At 36.6% G+C, this 22,012-nt stretch overlaps 3 protein-coding genes across 3 annotated transcripts; 2 read left to right on the forward strand and 1 right to left on the reverse strand.

The window, feature by feature from the left end:
- The first annotated feature begins 1,970 nt into the window (after positions 1-1,970).
- LOC121801389 (dof zinc finger protein DOF3.2-like) lies at positions 1,971-3,543 on the forward strand. Its single transcript, XM_042200871.1, has 2 exons — positions 1,971-2,097; positions 2,499-3,543. The coding sequence occupies exons 1-2, from the start codon at positions 2,074-2,076 to the stop codon at positions 3,060-3,062; spliced, it is 588 nt and encodes a 195-aa protein (XP_042056805.1). The 5' UTR covers positions 1,971-2,073; the 3' UTR covers positions 3,063-3,543.
- A 3,053-nt stretch (positions 3,544-6,596) lies between these two features.
- LOC121800598 lies at positions 6,597-9,005 on the forward strand. Its single transcript, XM_042200137.1, has 3 exons — positions 6,597-7,748; positions 7,822-8,132; positions 8,225-9,005. Exons 1-3 carry the CDS (start codon positions 6,597-6,599, stop codon positions 9,003-9,005), a joined length of 2,244 nt encoding a protein of 747 aa, XP_042056071.1.
- Positions 9,006-18,064: 9,059 nt separating this feature from the next.
- On the reverse strand, positions 18,065-21,769 carry LOC121798344 (U-box domain-containing protein 44-like). Its single transcript, XM_042197285.1, has 4 exons — positions 20,400-21,769; positions 19,958-20,261; positions 19,393-19,877; positions 18,065-19,308 (listed from the first exon to the last, which is right to left on the reverse strand). Exons 1-4 carry the CDS (start codon positions 21,594-21,596, stop codon positions 18,307-18,309), a joined length of 2,988 nt encoding a protein of 995 aa, XP_042053219.1. The 5' UTR covers positions 21,597-21,769; the 3' UTR covers positions 18,065-18,306.
- Between the last annotated feature and the right edge of the window lie 243 nt (positions 21,770-22,012).

The raw sequence follows: 22,012 nt of genomic DNA on the forward strand, positions 1-22,012 counted from the left end.
TTTTTTATAATAACCTCAAAAAAGTTATTGTTTTTATTTATTTTTAATTTATGTTCTTTTGCACGACTATGAAAAGAACAAAAATTTTTTTCAACACCAAAATAATTTAATACGCCACAAAATGTTTCTTGGAGAATTCGCCAATAGTCTAATAATGTATATTTATACATTTTTGCATATATCATTATTCACATGTTAAAGAGAAAATATTATGAAAATATATTTAAATCTTATTAATATACTGTATTTAATATAGTCTCCCTCTTTGGGCCATGCTACGGTCTGCAGTTTAGACAAGAGGAAGAGGGGCATGAAACGAAGAGTGGAGAGAAAGTAGTAGGCTATGAAATGTTGGTTATTTTAGTGTAATTGGATTAACTTGATTGATCAATATTATCATAATGAGACATCATATAAGTTTGGAAGTGCGTAGTGCACGCTTGTTTGAATTCATTATGATTAGATGGGGGTTCTGGGACAGGGCACCAATTGCGGGGTCCAAGGGTCAAAACTCCTTAAAAACTGTTAAAATCAATTAAGAAATGGAAGAGACGCAATGCTTAGTGAAGAGACAGGATGTTTCGTTTCCGGCCTCTTCTTATTAAACTTTTTCGGTTCAAAGTAAGGATCGCAGAATCAACATACGAAACTTCTAAAACCTGAATTGTATCTGATCAAATATTGGTAGAACCACCAAATTGATTTGATCTGAAAGTGTTGTTCATGCCTTTCAGTATATCCAGTTGTTCATGTTTCAGTAAATCTCCATAACAGGAAATACATATTAAATTAAAATAGAAATTATGAAATTTGTTGTAATTGGGTTTATCCTTGGACATAAAAATAAGCTAAATTTTTTTTTAAGTTTGGATTTGTTTCCAATATCCAACTGTGTACTACGATAGTTGGAAATTGTACCTGAGTCATCACCATCAGCGAACGTACATTCCCAAGTGATTTAAGAACATAAATAAGACAATCAAATCTGATTAATGATTTTCTAAAGACTTGTAGTGATATTGTTTTAAGTTAGAAATTTATACTGTATAAACACCATTGTTTAGGAATTTGTACCGTATAAACATTGATAATATATTCATATTTTTTCAATAAGATAATTGCGAACAGATTTAAATTTCATGACGTCAGACTGATTTTTAAAGTAAATAAACTAAAATTTGACTTAACATAGTGACTTTTCTGAAAATTTATTAGTAAATGGCATGTATGTTCTACAGGTTTATATCAATAAAATAAACTATTTTAAATAAATGTGTAAGAAACCTAAACTGTTATATACCCTACTTATATAATTATTCTTCTATCCATAATTAACAGTTTTGTTTTTGTATTTTGATTCGTCTTTTTTTAATTATGTACTATCTTATTATACATTAACAATACCTTAATTACATGCTATCTCAACTAAAAAAACAACAATTATTTTATCAATGAAAATTTTATTTGTAATCCCTATTTTTCCTCGTGTAAATAGTGTTATCGACGGAAAATTTTCGTCAATAAAGTATGTACTTTTTAGTTGTGTACTACAAGAATTTCACTGGTATCCGTCAAATATGTGGGTAACACTATTTTCTGTCGGTAACTACCAAGAGATTGACAGGCAATTCAACTTTTTTTTAGTGCTCTATTTTTCATATTTTACCAATTTTATATTAGATAGTGTTTATAAATAATTAATCTTATTTTAAAAAACTACAAGACATTTAAAACAATAGGTAATAAAACATGAAAGAAATAAAAAATTATATATAAAAAATTGGGAAAAATGGGCAAGTGGAGAAAGCAACATCCCAGCTGGGAATTCCAAAGCTTTTCGCCCACCACCAGCGGGCACATTTCTTCAGCAAACCAACATTTGCAACCGCCAAACACTACGTACCTTTCCCTCTTTCCCCCCTTCCCAAAAGTAGCTCTTTCTATCCCACCCCCACCCCACCCCACCCCACCCCACCCCCCACACAAAAACCAATCCCTAATCTTTCTCTCTCTCTCTCTCTCTCTCTTCCCCCTCTGCATCGATCTCTTTCTCTACCTCTACCTGTGTAATTAATGGATGCTGCTCAGTGGCCACAGGTAACAAGAAGAAAATAAATTATATATCATGATAACATCACCATCTTGAGACCTTTGTGATTTCTAGCTAGCATGTCCTTTTTGCTTTGGACTTGGAGATAACTTGTTCTTTTCCTATCTTTCTTCACCCCTTTTTTTAAATTAAAGCCGATCACTTTATCTGCAGACTTTCCCTTTTACTTTTGAGTTTAATTGTTAGGTTTTGCTTGTGTTTTCATGTCTAAAGCAACCACTTTTCCTTTTTCCCCCATCTTCTCAATAGATAAAAAGAAAAAGCTATGCTCATTTAATTGGCTTTGTTTCCTCCTCCTTGTTTGCTTTTCCTTGTTCTTTAATCCCCAAATTGCAAGGATTTCAGTGATGATGCATAGTTTATTTTCTGTGTCCCCTTATTTAATCAGGGAATTGGAGTTGAATGCTCAGAGAAGAAGCCAAGGCAACAAAAGGAACAGCCTTTGAACTGCCCAAGATGCAAATCCACCAACACAAAGTTTTGCTATTACAACAATTACAGCCTCTCCCAGCCTAGGTACTTTTGTAAGAGCTGCAGAAGGTATTGGACTGAAGGTGGAACTCTCAGAAATGTACCAGTTGGTGGAAGCTCTAGGAAAAACAAAAGATCTTCTTCTTCTACAAAGAAATTGACCCCACCACCTCTAATTCAAAACCCTAAGATCCACGATGGGAAAAACCTAAACTCATCTTACAACCATCCGCCTCTCTACACTGGAATTTCTGAGCTAGTGGCTTTGCCATTCACTCAAAACCCTAATTTTCTCAGCTCAATCATTTCTGCTCCGCTTCACAATTCCAACCCGGTGGTCTCCTCCGGTTTCGGGAACTTCCAGCAACCGGTTCAAGGCGATCCACCAATCGTTTTCCCTTTTGAAGCAGTTGGAAATCAAGAAATTGAGCGTGATTCCAACGGATTCTGGACCGGGATGCTCCCCGGCGGTTCATGGTGAAACTGCGTACGTAATTAATCAATTACTACTATATATTTTCTCTTAATTAACAATGCTTAGTCAAGATATAGTAATGTTTACTACTCTGTGTTGATGGATTTAATTTGTTCTTGATTGATTTAAATGGTGAGGACTGATGAGTGGTACGATCAGTAGAGCTGAGAGTACAACTCATGTTTATATATATATATATATAGGTCGATCGATGCATGTGTTGATCCATATATATATGTATATTGCCACTTGGTATTGGGTATTCTTGTGCTTTGTCATGTCAAAAGGTAAAGGTCGCCACCCTTTTTCTGGTATCGTTTATCTTTTTTTTCTGTGCATGTATTGTTCAATCTTTGCTACTTTCTCATCATCGATCTCACTTTCCCCTATTTCATTTATGTAGTAATTAGTGCTGTTATCTAATCCATGTTTTAAGTTTCCAGTTGATGCCATGATCATATAATAAGAAAATGCTTCTTTGCTTTTATAATGTCTATACTAAAACTGTTCTACATACCAAGAACACAATAAATGCTAGTAATATACATAAACAAAGTATATCTAAGAATCTTCTAATCTTAATTTTGATAGTTTAATTGTGAATTTCTTATATATTTGAGGAGGGAGTTGAAGACTTCAAATCCCTTGGTTATTATGTAAAGATACGAGCTGATTGAAGTACATATATAGTACTTATATCGTTTGTGTTTATATGTAGAGGAAGGATCACTATAAAAAATATTTTCTCCTAGAATGTGTACAACTTAATCTGAAGCATAAGGATTGTGTGATACTATATGATTTCTATATAATGTTCAATTGTCCAATCCTTTTTGATAATCACATATGTATAATATTAATAGCATCCATACCTTTACATCACATGGTTGATGGTAGAGCACTAGTGATGGAACGAAGAAAGTTGTAAAATTCGAGCACTCTTAAATGAGAGCCCCTCGATCTACTGACACAATATAGTAATACCTATATATATTTATATCTGTGGAATGTCACTTGCACTCCTTATACTGTACATCTTTAATTAATAAATCTTTTTTTTAATTTTTTCATTTAATTACTTCTATAAAATTAGAATCAGTGATACCCATGTACACCAGTATAATAAGATGAACTTTTTTATGTGCATCTATGGAGACATATATACAACTTATCAATACTCACAGAATTATTATATACGTATGATTTGGTGTTCACTACAGTAAAAATGTCATAGACATGTTTTTTGTAAATTAAGAACGTTAATGTATGTTTTCCAAATGCTCTATCTATATTTTAAAAAACGTCTTCAATCTTAGTGGACAATTATAAAAGGATGCAAAAGAAAGCATCTCAGAAAAGCTAAATATTGATTTAGTGGACAATTATGACCTCAACTTAGGGATGATTTGCGCCGCGTCCTCAATTTTGATTATTTTTCAAAATTATCCGACACAAGTAATTACATCTTTAAATTTGTGTCATTATAAGATAAATTTATTGTAATGGTTGTTAAATTAAAGGTAATTTATTAACTTGGCGGAGGGTGTAGTTTGCTCTCTAAACCTCTCCACTCGAATAAAACAGCTCCGTCACTTTTTGTAGGACAAATAAAGGTAGTAACATAGTTTATGAGGGTTAAATAACATAATTTGTTGTAATGAAAAAAGTCTGCATGCAACATATACAGACGGGTTGAATTAGATATCTATGACATACAACGCTAACTAATTAAAGTACAGCCCTTGATCCTGATCGACATAAGTACTTGTAATTAATAACGATCTTGAAACAATTAATGATGTCTGATGAATCGAAAACCACTAAGTAATTATTAATTAAGGTTATGGTTATAGTCGTTGGTGAAAACGACAGGTGGTATAACCCCGGCACATTAACGACAATAGATTGACTTAACAAAGTATGAAGCCCTTGAATTTGATGGAATGATAAATCAATCCTAGCTATAATTAAAGAATATCTGCGTTGTGATTTGATTGGGTTTATGATGTTGATGATTATGTTATGTATGGATTAATCAAATTATCTAAAGTGAAGTGAAGATGCAGCAAATTAAGAAATTGTGGGGCATCAAACATTCCTTCCGGCAAGCGTGCTCAACAACTATCCTCTCTCTGTCGCCACCATCTTTTTTATATTTCGCCCTCTTAAAATTTGATTGGATTATTCATACCCACATTTCTCAGATAATGACATAACATATACTCCTAATAAATAATTGTAATCTATCTTTCTTTAAAAAATAAATTAAGATTATTAGTTTAGACATGCACATACTTATCATAGAAGAAATGTTATCCAGAATTTGTGAGCATCGTTTTTCGTTTCATCACATTTAGCATCAAAGCTCTATTTGTTCTTATTCAACTATTTGAAGTTATAGAAAAAATGAACAAGCCTAACTTTGATTTTAAATTATTTACCAAATTAATGCGTCGCAAATATTTTGAACGTATTAAAATCAGTAAAAAATATATGAATAATGTGTTTAAAAAATAAAAGGTAGCTTATCATTATGCTCTATTATTAGGCTGGGCCACGGCCACCCATAAAATTCAATCAAACCTATCACTCAACTTGAAAATAAAACCATAAAGAATGGGGCTCGACATATATTGGGCTGAGAACCCATAAGATTTAGGCTTGAGGCCCATTTAATGTCTTGGATCAGATTCAGCAAACGTAATACAGTATATATTCAAAATGCATCACAGCAATATCTTACAAACAAAGGAAGCAAACATTCCAACAACAATTGCAGAAATGAAACAGTTAATCTATAAAGTGGAGTAGTATTTCAGTATTGTTTGAGAATCTTAGCTTTCTCGAGAATGTATTTGCCCTCCTTGTATTTCTGTGGGGGAAATTGCACCATACATACAAAATGTTTCATTAGTGTTTCAAATTGATACAAAAAGTTTCAAGTTAACATATATCATACAAAATGTTCTGTTAATGTTACAAATTAATACATTTTCCTTATTTAATTAACACCGTTAACTATTCTGTTTCATTCAAGTAAAATAACAAGAGAAATAGGGTTACCCTTAAGAAGATGAACCATCACTAAGTATTCTTCCAAGAATCGGCCGCTCCAAAAAAATTCTTGAATTTCTCCCGGTAAGCTTCTTACTTTGAAGCATTGAATTTTTTCACTTTTGCTATATTGAAACATGGAAATTTACTTCTACGTGTCGAGAACCTCTATTAAAATATAGGAATTTTTGTTTAATATTCTCATCTTTTACACTTCTACTCAAGTCTTTGACATTTTAGCATGTGTTTTCAATCAAGTTATTTTAGTTCTTTGATGTAAATTTAGGAATATGAACTTCCAATTAGGAATTTTTTCGTTCTTGAATGGAAATTAAGAAGAGGAATCTCTACGGTCTTTTACATTTTATGTTCAAGAAGATGAACTATATCTTAGGAATATTTTTATTTAGTTTAGTTCTTGGATGGAATTTTTAGTTCCCCTTATTTATAAAATGAAATGTGTCCTTTTGAATTTATAGGTATAAGATGAATGCAGATTTAGCAGATTCTGTTATTGATATTAATCTTGATGAGCTGGATGGTATTTTAACATTTGAAGACAGTGACAACGATTTAACAGATGATATCAATATCAATGATTTGAATGATGGTATGGATGCTATTTCTCTACATGTTGATCTAGGAAGAGATGACAGAGGTAGTGAATATCATGGTATGGATGCTATTTCTCTATATGATGAATTTCTTGATAAAGAAGATGAGATTTGGGTAGAAAATGAAGCTCAAGAGAGTGTGTTTAATGCAATGGAAAATATTCACTCTAGTGATAGTGATGAGGAAAGAAGGACAATGTGGCATGTGTTCAATGCTGAGAGAGATATGAAGAACCCAAAGTTCCATCATGGGATGTTATTTACAAACAAGGAAGTGTTGAAGCAGGCTATTAAACAATATGGCATTGTAAACAAGTATAATGTTAAAGTTGTGAGGGATGAAAAAGATAGGATTAATGCTAAATGTTTGAACTGTGAAGGGTGGATGATTAGAGCATCTATTAACAAAAAAGAGAATGCATTACAGATAAAGAAGTTGAAAGACAATCACAGATGTGCTGCAGAGATTCCTCAGAAATATATCACATATAAATGGTTGAGTGAAACTTACAAAGAACACCTACGAGCAGATCCTAATTTTTCTTCTAAATCTATGGCCCATCAGCTGGAGGTGGACTTTAAAGCAAAAACAGGTAGATTAAAGCTTTGGAGAGCAAAAAAGCATGCTTTAGAGAAACTTAGAAGATCAGAGGCTGAGCAGTATGGCAAACTAAGGGATTATGCAGAGGAGTTAAAAAAAACTAACCCTAACAGTAGTGTCTTTATAGGGTCTGATCACCTTATTTTTCAAAACATGTATGTATGTATTGATGCTTGTAAAAGAGGTTTCTTAGCTGGTTGTAGGCCTTTAGTAGGACTAGATGGTTGTTTTCTGAAAGGTAGATACAAGGCGCAACTCCTTGTAGCTGTAGGAATTGATCCAAATGACTGCATATTCCCCATTGCATATGGGGTTGTGGATGTTGAAAGCAGAGAATCATGGACTTGGTTTGTGAGGAACTTGTCCATTGATTTGAATATTGAAAATTCAGGCTCTTGGACATTTATGAGTGATAAAGAAAAGGTACTTTTTAATTATTATGTTTTAGGGGTTGATTGTTGTTTTATACTAACTTAATTAATATATTATAATACAGGGATTAATTGCTGCTTTAGATGAACTTATGCCACATGCAGAAAAGAGATACTGTGTTAGACATCTTTGGAAGAATTTATGCAGGGCAACTACTATAAAAAATGGGTTAGAGCTGAAGGAATTGCTTTGGAATGCAGCAAAGGCAACATATCAAGCTGAATTTTCCAGGAGGATGGCTCTTATAAAGAAAGAAGATATCAAGGCATGGGAGTGGCTTTTTAATAAGCCTCCTCAAAATTGGTCTAAATCACACTTCAGAGATTTTTCCAAATGTGACATTCTCCTAAACAATCACAGTGAGAGTTTTAACAGGTACTTATTTTCTCTTTACACTATTATTAATATTTACTGAAATTAGCATCATTGGTTATAAAACTCAAAGTTACTTTTGTTTATATTTCTAGCTATATTTTAGAAGCAAGAGATCAACCAATTCTTACTATGTTAGAAGAGATAAGAATGAAGTTAATGAAAAGAATGTGTATGAAAAGGAAGGTGGCTGAAAAGTACATTGGATCCATTTGTCCCAAGATTGTCAAGAAGCTTGAGAAGTATAAGGGATTGTCTTCTAATTGTTGGGCAACAGAAGCCGGTGCTAGAAAATATAGTGTTGCTATCTGGGAAAAGATATATGTGGTTGATCTAGAGGCTTGGACATGTAGTTGTCGCCAATGGCAGCTTTCTGGGATTCCTTGCCAGCACACCATTCCTTGTATTTTACAAGAAAGGAGAAATCCAGAGGAATTTGTACATGGATATTACACTGTAGATAGATTCAAGGCTGCATATGAATATGTCATAAATCCTCTTAGAGATATAGATGATTATGAACCTTCAGGATATCTCCCAGTGCAACCACCCACAGTGAATCCTAAGAAAGGAAGAATGCAAAAGCGCAGGAGAAAAACAATAGATGAGCAGATCCGCAAGGTAGCTACAGATGGAACAAAAATTGTGGCCAATACAGGACAAATAAAGGGGAATTGTTCTAAGTGTGGAGGCCAAGGACATAACAAAAGGACTTGTGGCAGGCAAATTTCTGATGGAGGTGCTAGAGAAGAACATAGAGAAGAAAGTGTAAGCACTCTTGAAAGAAGAAGCAAACTAACAGTGAGAAGAAGGATTACTAGCATTTCACAAGAGCCTCAAAACATAACAAGTCAGCTTCCCAATCTTGAGAATTGAGAGGATACTTGCCTCTTTCTTTAATGTGGATGTCTTGCCTACTTTTGTTCCTTTTTGAATGATCTCAATGACATGTATTCATCTTAGTTTTCAGTTGACTATTTTTGCATATGTTTTTGGACAAATATCTTAATCTCAATTTTGAATTGGCCACTTCTGTAGGCTTAAAATCTAAGTGCAGTTGCTTAAATTATATTGCTTTTTAGTTGTTATTTACTTTATAAGTTTTGGTTGCTATTGACTGTGATTTAGTTTAGAAAATATGTCTTGATTGTTTTAATTGCTTATGCTTCTAAAAACATGGAGGTGGAGGAACTACAAAGGAAAAAGTTCTATTGTATTCATTCTGCTGTCTTACAAAAATAGCAAGAATATTCATATATAGAGCATAGATTGTTATCCTCCTATTCTAAGAGGCATCTTGCCTTTGTTAAACATGCATAAACTCTAGCATCTAATTAGGAAAATCTGGCTAGCCCCAGATCATTTATTTTGTCTTCATATTTGATTCTCTGCATAGGTCTGTACTTCATAGGTTATTAGTTACTACAGACGAGCCATTTACAAACAAAGTGTGTAGTCGTTTGCAGTAATTATAGAATCAGCATCGCTCCATGATCAGCATCGCCAAAGTTTGTATGTGGTGCGTCAACAGAAACTGAACTGCTCGCTCCATGATCAGCATCGTTGTTTCCATCTTGAGCATTCAAGATTCTACTCCTAACAAGATATAAACAGAATAGTTAACGGTGTTAATTAAATAAGGAAAATGTATTAATTTGTAACATTAACAGAACATTTTGTATGATATATGTTAACTTGAAACTTTTTGTATCAATTTGAAACACTAATGAAACATTTTGTATGTATGGTGCAATTTCCCCTATTTCTGTGGGGCATCAAAAGCAGTGAGATAAGTCCAGCCCATTTCGTCACCTGTCAAAAGTTGCCTCACTTCCTTTGCTCCAACTACCACATTCATTGCCTGCCTAAACAAATAGGCGTCCCCAGATTTTGCCTATTTCAATATCGCCATTATTTAAACACTACATGAATTTTCTTTGAAATTTTACACCACAATATACTACTCCTACTATAATACTGACCAGATATATTGAACATAGTATAAAATGAAAAATACATGAATAATTACCTTAAACTTTTTGGACTCAAGATAAGCATGTAAGGCAACAGGAATCAGGCAGTTTCTGCAGCTGTAGAGTGGGCGGCCTCCACTCTAATCCATAATATCCCAAATCAAATAGATATATCTATGCTTCAAGAATTTGAGTTTTTATTTCTGATTTTGTAATTTTATTTGCTTGAATCAAATTATAGACTGAAGACTGATTGCTGATTGGTGGTAACAAGATAGACCTTGACTTGTTAACTTATGGGTATCCAATTTCTGTTGATAACGGAGAACCGAATTGAAACAAGAAGTTAGAGACGAAGAAGATGAGTAGCACAAAAGGGAATTTTATTCAAGGAATTGTAATTAGGATTTTCGTAGCTTTTCTCTACTAAAAACAGAAACAACAATGGGCATTGAATCCCTAAAACAGATTCCAACACTTAGTTGAATCAACGGCTGAAAATTAAAAGATTCTAACTAATTTTTTATCCGATGGCTCCTGATCGATCACAAGATATGATCCAAATTCAGCTCCCTTCACTTGATTTAGTTTCCATCAGCTTTGAATAGATGATCAATACAACTTCAGCAGCCAAATCTTACAATTCTCCACCTTGGCTGATCAAGTTGTCTCAAGACCCTTCTCTAGTGAAAGACGTGGTGCTTGGCCAGGATGATCGCTCTGTTGCTGTCACAGCCGATTGCCAATGACTCCTGCACCACACCGAAATCTGATGCAATTCCTTTCAACCAAAATATTTCTTTCACTGCAGCTGTGTGTGTCATGTACTCAGCAGCCTTCGTGAATAAAACCACCACCCCTTGCAAGTTCGATTTCCAGTTACCTGCAGCTCCATACATAGTGAAAATATAGCCCGTTTGTGACCTTCGATTATCCACATTTCCTGCGTAGTCACTGTCACAGTAACCCACCAATGCATTTCCCAAATAACTCTTCCTAACCAGTTCATCATCCATAGAATCCGAATTCAAATTGTGAATCACTGCTACATCAGATTCATTACTCAACTTAACATCCATAGGTGGGAGATCCTCTTCCATCCTGCAATCTGAACCATTATTACCGGTAACTGAGCAAGTTTGCACAACACAAGCACCTTCGGTGTCACTATTGCCCCCATGACCGGCATCAGAGACACCAGTGCCAAATCCAAGCCGAATCTTATCCAATCCAAGACATTTTCGAGTCTTGCTGAAGAATATCTTGCACTGCTCACTGGATCTTGTTCTGATACATTGAGATACCATTACAAAATCCTTGCCACAAGATGAAAGAGTCTGAACAAAAGCAGATTTCTCCTCATCATTCCAATCAGTAGAATACATCTCCCCACAGCTCTCATCGGAGCATTTGTCATCAACATATAATAATACCTCGTTGAAGTCCACTCCATATTCTTGAGTGAACCCTCTAGCAACCAAACGAGCCTTGAATTTGATTTGCTCACCATCTGCAGATTCAATTTTCCTTTTGAACAACCATTTACAGCTAATGATCTTCCTGCCCTCCACCTTATCAACCAATATCCAAGTACCATTTTTGATAAGTGAATTAATCTCTTCTATCATTACCTTTAGCCACTGATCTTTCTCTTCACACTGCATAGCTGCTGCATAGGAACTTGGTTCTGAGTAATAAATCTGCTCTGCCACACAAAGTGCAAAATTGAGCATCTCTGAATCAAGGAACTTAGCTGGCGGTCCGATGTTCTGTCTTCTGACTCTATCCCGAACCAATCGGTAATTTCTCAGACCATCTTGACCATAACTGTCATCAGCATGGTCTCCTTCCCGTTCATTCCCAGCTCCACCTTGAGTTGTATTATCCCTGATCTGACCATCATCAAAGTCAGAATCATACTCAGCTCCACCTTGAGAAGTGCTTTGTAGAATTATCTTATCATTTGGAGTTTCTTTCTGGATTACTTCACTGACTTCCAGATTTTCGTTGTCCTTGTTAAGTGGCATCACATTCTCCATAAAGATCACATCTCTATTCTTCCTAGGCTCAATACACCGCAGCCCATAACAACCTTTAACTCCAGCCTCATACCCTACAAGAATCAATGTGGCTTGTAGATAGTAGAGATTTCCTCTCCTTTCTCCCTGCATAACCAATTCCCCATCTTTCCTGATGGTCATCTTCCCCTCAAAGGATTCAAATGAGCATCCCTTGCGTTCTAGCAACCCAAGTGATATGAGGTTCCTCTTAACTTCAGGAATCAGCCTCACATCACTCAAGATTTTAATGGAGCCATCAGCCAGCTGCAATCTCACACTCCCAACTCCTTTAACCGAACAAACTTGATTGTTTCCAAGAACCACATATTCACCACTCATAGTTTCAGCAAATGACTCAAACCAATCTTTGTTCGGACACACATGAAAACTACATCCGGAGTCAAGAATCCAACAGACAGACTCACCTTTCATCATCACATTCAGCACCTGAGGGACTTCATTCTCTTCCACATAATCAGAGCTGCTAGTCCCCTGCGCTTGTTTTTTCTTCCAAGCGTAACAATCCTTTTTCAAATGGCCCGGCTTCTTGCACCAATGGCAAGACCGTGTTTCCCTCTGCTCCGTGAATCCACTCTTGAATCCATCATCTTCTTTCTTGAAGTTCCTTTTCCACTTAAATTTCTTGATATTCAGGCTCTCTGCGTGTGAATCGTGATTTCTTACTACGCCCTTTTGTAATTCCTTTGCCATGAGAGCCGAATGAACCTCGGAGAATGTAATCTCCTTATCACGACCATACAAGATCGCATCTCTCAGCTGGTCATAGGAGTCAGGCAGCGCATTGAGGGCCAAAATAGCCTTATCCTCATCACTGACCTTAACATCACAGGCCACCAAATCATCTACAGCCTTATTAAAATCCTCTAGCTGCTCAAGAATCGATTTATCCCCAGAAAAACCATAGGAATATACCCTTCTTTTCATGTATAATCGATTAGCTAAAGACTTACTATAATAGATCTCATCTAACCTTTCAAGAATCTCAGCAGCTGTCTTCTGTTCCTGAATTTCTCTCAAAACCTTATCACCAAGGTTCAAGATCACCGCACCATAGGCCTTGAGCTGCATCTCAGCCAGCTTCACATGTGCCTTCTCATCCAGAACAGGTGCCTTCCCTTTGCTCTTGGGATCGGGCTTCTCCAAGACCGTTGCGCATCCCTTCTCGATCAAAATTGCTTTAATCTTCATCTTCCATAGGCAGTAATCATTCTTCCCATCAAATTTGTTTGACTCCAAAAGCAACGCCATTTTCGAACAGATCTCCGACTTCTTCCAACGATTCTCCTCCCTTCCCACAGACGGCGCCACTTGTTGATAACGGAGAACCGAATTGAAACAAGAAGTTAGAGACGAAGAAGATGAGTAGCACAAAAGGGAATTCTATTCAAGGAATTGTAATTAGGATTTTCGTAGCTTTTCTCTACTAAAAACAGAAACAACAATGGGCATTGAATCCCTAAAACAGATTCCAACACTTAGTTGAATCAACGGCTGAAAATTAAAAGATTCTAACTAATTTTTTATCCGACGGCTCCTGATCGATCACAAGATATGATCCAAATTCAGCTCCCTTCACTTGATTTAGTTTCCATCAGCTTTGAATAGATGATCAATACAACTTCAGCAGCCAAATCTTACAATTTCGTCACGGAAATTATTACTCCATCTATTCGCTGTGATGTCCGATTTTCTGGATAAGATAGTACCAACATACTATAATTTAAGATTAAATTATAAGAATTATATTAATTGGAGGAATTGACTATAATTAATTATCATATTATTATTCATCTAAATTTGAATTGTAAAAATAAATTTTATAAACCAAACCCTGTCATGTATTTAATATCAAGATATAATTTTACAAACCGGCCCGTTCTAATGTCATCGAAATGTCATCAATTATGATTATGAATTGCTTATGGCCAATGAAACGCCATATCGTGCATGACTAATGTGTTGTGGACCCATAAAAGTCAAACAAGACTCTTGCAACCCAAGTTAAAGAGATATTTTAAGGTGTAGTATGACTTTGAAGTTTGAACCATCAACTTATTAGATAGTAGATGAGAAAATCTTTGATCAAAAACTGCATTTCAATATTAATCAAAGTTAGAGAGTTGATTGTCATATTATTCTTTAAATTAATTTGCCTCAACCTCAAATTCATTCATCTATTCTCTATTTCTCCTTACATTATTCATACTGCATCCGTCTCTTAGAAATAGAAACTATTTCCATTTGGACCGTCTCTTAAAAATAAAAACATTCTAAATTTTAATATTTTAAAAAGTGAAACTCACAATCCACTAACTCTATTTCCATTACTTTTTCTTTTGTTCTATTTTACTTTACTCATTTTTCTCCCCCTTTTTTCTTACTTTACAAATTCTTCTCTCTTATTTTATTAATTGTGCATTAAACCTGTGCCGTTTAAGTATTTCTATTTTTAAAAACGGAGGTGGTATATTATAACTCCATTCGTTTATTATTAATTGACTCGGTGTGACTCAGCTCAAATTTTAAGAATTTTAATGAAAAGTGAGTGAAAAAGGTTATTGACATATGAGTCATACTTACATAATAATATTAGTTTTATAATAAAATAGAGTGTGAGGTCCATTACCAAGTATTCGTCTGTCTCACTTTCATTTTTATTTTGTCACTATAAAGATGTCGCATTTCTATTTTTTGAAAAGTTCTCTCTTAAATTAATATAAAAAAATATTTTCTCTCTCTATTTAACATGCAAAATAAAACTTCTTAAAAACCCATGTCAACGAATAAGTGTGACATCTTTTGTGGAACAAATAGAGCATTAAAAAAAATTGGCCATTTATTTACTGACGCTAGGAGTATCTTTTGAAAATTAGACTTTAGATTTAACTGAAAATATAAAATTCCTTAAATTGTAAATTCAATAAATTCAACGAATAGATTTTTAAAGTTAGTACCCGTAATTATATTCATGTATTAATAAAAATTTTAATACGGAGTATAACAATTTACAAAGAGTGCAAAATAACACCAAAAAAAATAAAGAATTGATGTTTGTGATCTCTCTCATCTGAAGACTACCAAGTCACAGGTTAATCCAACTTTTAGTTATAAAATCAACTAATTACGAAACATAAATTAACAAAAAAAACCAACCCTTAAATTAAAGTTGATCCATAGTGATTATTGATATATATAAAGTAAATATCCTGCCAGCAAACTAATATAACGGTATATTGACAAAAAAAGAAATAAGAAGTCAATAGCAGTACATGGAGTAGTATATTTGTGAAGAAAGGGATAAATATTGGAGGTACGACGACGGTGAGGGCGAGCAGCAGGCGGCTGAGCTTATTGTATACATCTCTTCAGTCTTTATCCATCATTCGCTCGGTGCTTATGCTAACCAACCGTTTAGTTCAATTTATTTAAAAATAGTGGCAACTGGCAATGTAGGAAATAGATTTAGCTAATACTCCAAGTTATACTCCATCCATACTATTTGGTGATTCAGTGTGTATGTAATGTCGTTAGGTTTTTTCCCTCTCTTGTGTCCGGCTACTATGCCCGTGATGGGGATAGGGAGAGATACAGACAGCGTTAACTTGCCAGGGCGGTATGCGCTTTGCTTCCTTTGTATAGTTAAATTGTTGACCTACATGTTCTGCACCTCTTATATGGGTGTCTTTGTTTACTACACTTGAGAATGAAAATTCTTCTATATTTATTCCATTATTGTCTTTATTAGTCTAATGGTCTTTTTTTTAAATTGAACCTTTACAGCCTGGTACTGATCCCTTGCTGCTTTGCAATGGGTGCTTTACAAGGTAAGATTGACTCACGAGTTCCCCTATTGTTGGATTGATTAGATGCATCTTAGCCTTCAGCACAATTCCCTTCCTTAATATATTAGCTTGGAATTGTAGTCCATGGGATGGGAGGATAGGGAGTCTGATTTTGAATTTTGTTTTGTGGAGGTTGGACGTTACACAGTCGAGATTCTTGTAGCTTCAGGGGAATGGATTTTGATGGTAACCAGGATATTGGTTTTGCCTTTGCATAATGACCTCTTTGTTCACTCAATAATAAATTCTACTATTAAGTAGGCTAACTAACCAAAGGACTTCGTAATTACGTGGAACCATCCTTAGCATGACTTTTTACTCCTCCCTTCAGATGTTCCGTAAAAAGCATGATTGTTGATTATTCCTAGTTAAAAAGAGACTACGTTGGAATCTCCATGCATTGGGTCAAGCACTTGCAGTTTAGCAGCCAACTACTCCTTTATGCACGGAGAGCAACACATTTAAGCTTGTTTTTGAGTATGCTCTTAAGCCCTAGTTGCCAAAGGGCAAATGTTGAATTCCACAGCACCTCTGAGTTGTCCGGATTGGTGAAATTGTCAAAGTTTACTGAGATGAGTAGGAGAATCTTGATTTGATGTACTCATTCTCATTGTGTAGCCTCTACAAAGCAGCCAGGCACCCGATAATGCGCCTAGGCATTTAGCCCATGCCTGCAAGTTTTTCATTTGAATTTAAGATTGAAGGAGAATGTCATGTTGCTTTTTGTTGAACCCAGCTGTAAGTTTTCCGAGTGAGCTTCAGCTTCCTGGTTCGGTACAGAAAAATGGATAGTTGAAATGAACAACTTTACAAAAATGTATTATGATTGTTTGAAAGTCATTCTGCAAATTGCCTTTTTTGGTGGACTTACCTCTTTTCATGTTGGTGGTCTTAATGCTTCCGCTATTGCCATATATAATTCCCCAACCAAATAATTGGCTTAAGCCTGTCATGCTAATCACTAACATTGTCACTGAATCCATGTTTTTCTTCAGCTAAGATATGTTTCAGTCTTCAGTTAATTACTAGAGCTTAGCTGGCCTGTCATAGTGAATCAGTGATGCATTCTGATAAATAAGTGAAAATATTATAAACTGAAAAATACTCTGCTTTAGTTTTGAACTTTTAATGTAATAAACTTCATATTAACCTTGCAGTAAATTTTTGTCACCACAATATCATTAAATTATTGATTATTGTTTTGCCTGAATAATTAATGAGAGTGGAATCATGATGGTTTATCAACTAAATGGAGTGGTGCATTGCTTTTCTATTTCTGCATTTCAATTTTGAAGTAATACGGATCTGTTCATTGTACCTTTTGAACAAGATGTTACTCCACTATTGATAATTTCCTGGTTTACTATTTTGATAGCTTAAATGACCATATTCGATAAGTAAGCTGTGATGGTTAAGTGGTATACACAGCCCATGAACCACGGGCTTGTGCACCCGGTTTTTGTTGTGATCCGAAGTGACACTGGTTGGCACCATAAAACATCGAACTAAATCTTGCTTACCCTTTTGATGAGCATGACCAAGACTCATCATACTTGAGGCTCCAGTTTTCTTGCTTTCCTGCTCCAAGGTCAAAGGGTGTGCATTGTGGGAAACATCGAGCTTGAGGTTGGACGTCAGGGTTTTACTGAAAGCCGTTGATGATTAACTAAACGCTCTAAACATGAAACACCGCTTCTGTGTAGGAATGACTGAGTGAGGAGATGATTTACACGTTGTGTCCAGTGCGTTGGAGTTTCGTGAGAGACCTGCAGATGGTTCGCTTAGGATCCAGTGAGTTTGCACCAAACAACACATTTTGTGTTAGAGGCTGTTTGTCCTAGCATTTCCCTTTTACTTTGGTTCCTGTTTCCCATTTTTACTAGCATACTATGTCGTTGCTATGTTTAACTACGTCTTACCAGCTGTTACTAATTATGGAGGCTACCTTTAAGAGAACTTTCATCTTCAAAGCTGTGATAGTTCTTGCTTCCCATCAAGTCCATGTAGTTAGAATAGTAGGAAAAGCTGCAATCTAACTATTACAAGAACTTCTTTGTTAAAAACAATGAAATAGTTAAATCTGGTTGAATTCTCAATGGTTCTAACAGTGCAATCCCATATCAACTATCAACAGGCAATTCAATAGGGGCCAAGAAAAGACAAACAGAAAAAGTAGGGATGCAGAAAAATACAAGCCAAAAAAGAAAGGTGCTGTTTTATAAAAAAAACAGTCTCAAACTTAGTGTTCACTTGTAAAGAATGATCATCTTCTGCTCTGCATTCATGTACCATCAAAAAAGGAAGACTGCTCATTCAATACGTTCAGCTGGGCAAGTATTTTGGCAGCCAATGATTTTGTACTACTACTTCCTCTCTGAGTGATATCCACTAGGGACATTTGTGCTGATTTACCGTATTTTGTCTTGAAATCCACGAGTCTAAATATCCGTTGCAACGCTCCTAATGTTTTCTCCTGCAGGCTGCTGCAAGAAGAGTTTAGCAGCTTGATGATCAGAACCATTGCACCAGCATCCTCAAGCACCTTGCACCCGTTTTGTAGTTGCACGCCTTCAATCAAGGTTAAGATTGCATCCAACGAAGCTTCACAGGCTGGGGCATCTTGTTCGCCTAGTACCATCACGAGTGGTCTCACAGCACCTGCCTCCAAAAGGCAGAATGATGTCTCCATGCTGCAAATGCCCATGTGGACAGGGCAGATACCTTCTCCAGAAGGTGCAAAGCAGCAGCTGAGGAAGCCATTGGTTTTGACTGGTGTGGTCAGGCTGCTAGAACTTTCTGAAAGCTGCTTTAGTGAAATGGCTGCGTTTCTTTTCGTGGGAGGGGCTCCGGAGGCTAGCAGTTTCACTAGTACAGGAACAATGCCTGCTTCAGCCACTCTCTTCTGCCATTCAAGATTTGATGGGACTGTGAAACGACAAAGGGCTTCAGCAGCATTTTCGACCACCTCTTTTTCGTGAGCAGCACGAACATTTCTGAGACAGTCGAAGATGACCTCAAGTGCACCACACTCTGACAGGTCCTGGGACATCTGAGGATTGAGGGGGAGGCGAGAGATCACACCCATGGTAGCAGCTTTCTCTTCTTCACTAACAGAAGTGTTGATGATTTTGATCAGCGTTGTAATGCACCTCCTGTTGACATGTTCCTCAAAAGTCGGATGATCGCCATCTTCTGTCAGATAATAGAGCAGTTTCACAGCATTTGCCCTCACAGCAAAGTCGTCAAGCTCACATAATTGGACAAGTATCTTCACAGCAGAGATCTGTCGAATGACACAATAATAACGAAGATATACAATCAGCACCAATATATAATTTACTTGCTTAAGTCAAAACTAGAAGTCTACCTGTCTCAACTCCCTTCTGATGTCCAAACCAGAAGGCGATCTGCACAAGGCGTGGAAGGTGCGGAGAAGGGTTTCCTGTGTATCATGCCCGGTAAATGAAACCAGTGAGAATAGCTTGAAGATATCTTCTTCAGTTTCCAGAAGTCGAATCTGATCTGCAGAAGCTTCCGGGGATGCTGTGGACATTGCTAGATGCATGATTATCGTCGTCACATGTTGGCGCAATTTGGATAGAGCGTGACAGAAGAGCAGTTCGAACAGCTGGTTTTTAGCTCCTTCTTTGATCAGTTGCATGCCGTTTGATGCCACCCCTGATAGGTTCTCTAGAGCTCTTACAGCTACTGATTTAACCTCTATATCGTCGAGCTGAAGCATCTGAAGAAGAGGCTTCAGTGCACCGTCTCTAGAAAGACACTGCTTGTCGTGATCAGTCAGCTCAAGATCGGCTAATGTATCCGCCATGATTACTTGAATGGCCACAGGTCCTGTTTGTGCATCAACTCATCAAAATTTATTAGAAATGCAGTGACTATTTTTCTCGGATGACTTATTTTTGATGCTGTACCTTTAAAAAGACGCTGCAACAGAGGCCTAAAGAATTTCGCCCTTGCCATCTCCACGACGTTCTTATCATTGAAGGAAAGACTGTCCAGAAGCTCTTGGGCGTATTTTGAAGCTTGAGCATCGTCGCTGTTTGCTAAAGTGACGAGAAGAAGTATTCCTCCCTGCGCGTCGCCAATGAGATTCCTTACATTTTCAATCCTCGAAAGTTCCAAGAGCAGCTGCAGTGCCCGCATGCTTTCTTCAACTTTGCGTGCAAGCGAGTAAACAACGAGCCTGATGCTGTCGCTATGATTAGCAATCGCCTCCTGACATAAGTAAATTACAATTCTCTGAGTGTTCATCAATTACCAGTTAAATCTAGCTAGCTTTGGTCTGAATATCAGTTGAATGAAACTAAGAAAAGTAAATAAACCATTAAAAAACAGAGGTGGGGGCAATCTTACCTTGTTATTATCACTATCCTTTGCAAGGGAAAACAAAATGGCTAAAGCATGCAATCTTGTCTCACTATTTTTATCATGAAGAAGACCTGCAATTATCGGTATGTAATCCTCCATAACCACCCATTCTCTATGCAGCTCACTTTTTCCACACAATTCATGAAGCTTTGCCAAACAATTAACAACTTCTTGGTTATCACTTGACTGTATCTCGGGTTTCATGGAAGCAATACTGATCATGATGTTCCTGTTCTTCCACTCCTCGATGGACTGCCGGAGAGTTCTATTCGGGCGTACAGACAGTTTGCGCAAGGGGGTCTTAGTCAAGGGACAAAAGCTATTCCCTAAAGTTAACCACATCTCGATGGCCTCTCTCTCAAACGTATAACCCGATGATGTCTCGACCGGATCCATCATGATATCCCCAGTGATTGGACAGAAAAACGACTGGAGAGGCTCTAGCAGCTGCCTCCCCAGCGAGTTGCGTTTGGTGAAGTACTTCATCTCCTTTTCCTTTGGAGTAGTAACCAGATCAGCGTTTTCGAGCAGTAGGATGATCTGCTCCATCCGCAGCGCCTCATTTCTTGACTCGATATGCTGTATATCATTCTTGAAACTCTCAAACTCAATCTTCAAATCATCAGACTCTTCAGATGAAATCCCCACAGACTCAGCAATGAGAAGGAGCAGATTGCTTGCGAAAGATCGGTCAGTAGCTCTTCTGTCTTCCAATCCGGTTTCGACCTTTTGCAGTATCTCTTCCTCCATTGCAGATACTTGATACTGAGCTTCTTCCATATTCTTGCAGAGATTGAGAAGCCACTGATTCGTCTGGGGCGAGACGTCCAAGGCTTCCAACGGGAAGAGCGACATAGCCCGGCTCATGCTCTTGCTGGTGCTCTCCATCTTCTCCACAATCTTCTTGCAGCTCAAGAGGAGGTAAATCTTGTTTCCATTGCTGCAGTCTGCGGCCAGCTGCTTAGCTGCATCGACCTCCGGTTTGAGGGCCTCGAGAGCGCGGCTGACGCTCTCGGAGTTCTTGACTTTGAATTTGGAGAGCTCTTGCAGGAAGATGGCAGTTTTCTCGAGGGAAGCAGAGAATCTCTTGAAATTGTCCTTGTGCACCAGGACCTGCCTTGCCAAGGCGACTGCTTGAAGCATAGATTGAGCTGTGTCAACGAGAGAGGTGTGGTTTTCCATTGCAGTGTTGGATTTCTTCACATCACAGATTGAATTTTTAGCGGCGTAGTTGAAGCTTGACAGAAAAGGAAAACGACGAAGAAATTGTTGCAGAGAGTTGATTCTGAATTAATTGGAATTTCCGGGAAATTGTGTAGAAAGTGTGTGTGAGTAGTAGGATTGATTGGGTTTGTAGTATAAATTTTAACTTTGGAGTCAATGTTGGAGTAAACGGTGATGTGGCTACCTTTTAGGTCGTTATGGAATCGTGGTCTGGTTTGCGACTTTAGTAAAGTATGTATTGAACAATATATATTGGAATTAAAATATATATATATATATATGGATGTATTCATTTCCTTTTTGTGGACTCCTAGTTGGATCTTTGCTTGACTAATCAAACAGGGATCATATACTCAACTGATTAAATTTAAAAG

This window comes from Salvia splendens, chromosome 4, assembly GCF_004379255.2.
Source record: "Salvia splendens isolate huo1 chromosome 4, SspV2, whole genome shotgun sequence".
Classification (NCBI taxonomy): Eukaryota; Viridiplantae; Streptophyta; class Magnoliopsida; order Lamiales; family Lamiaceae; genus Salvia; species Salvia splendens.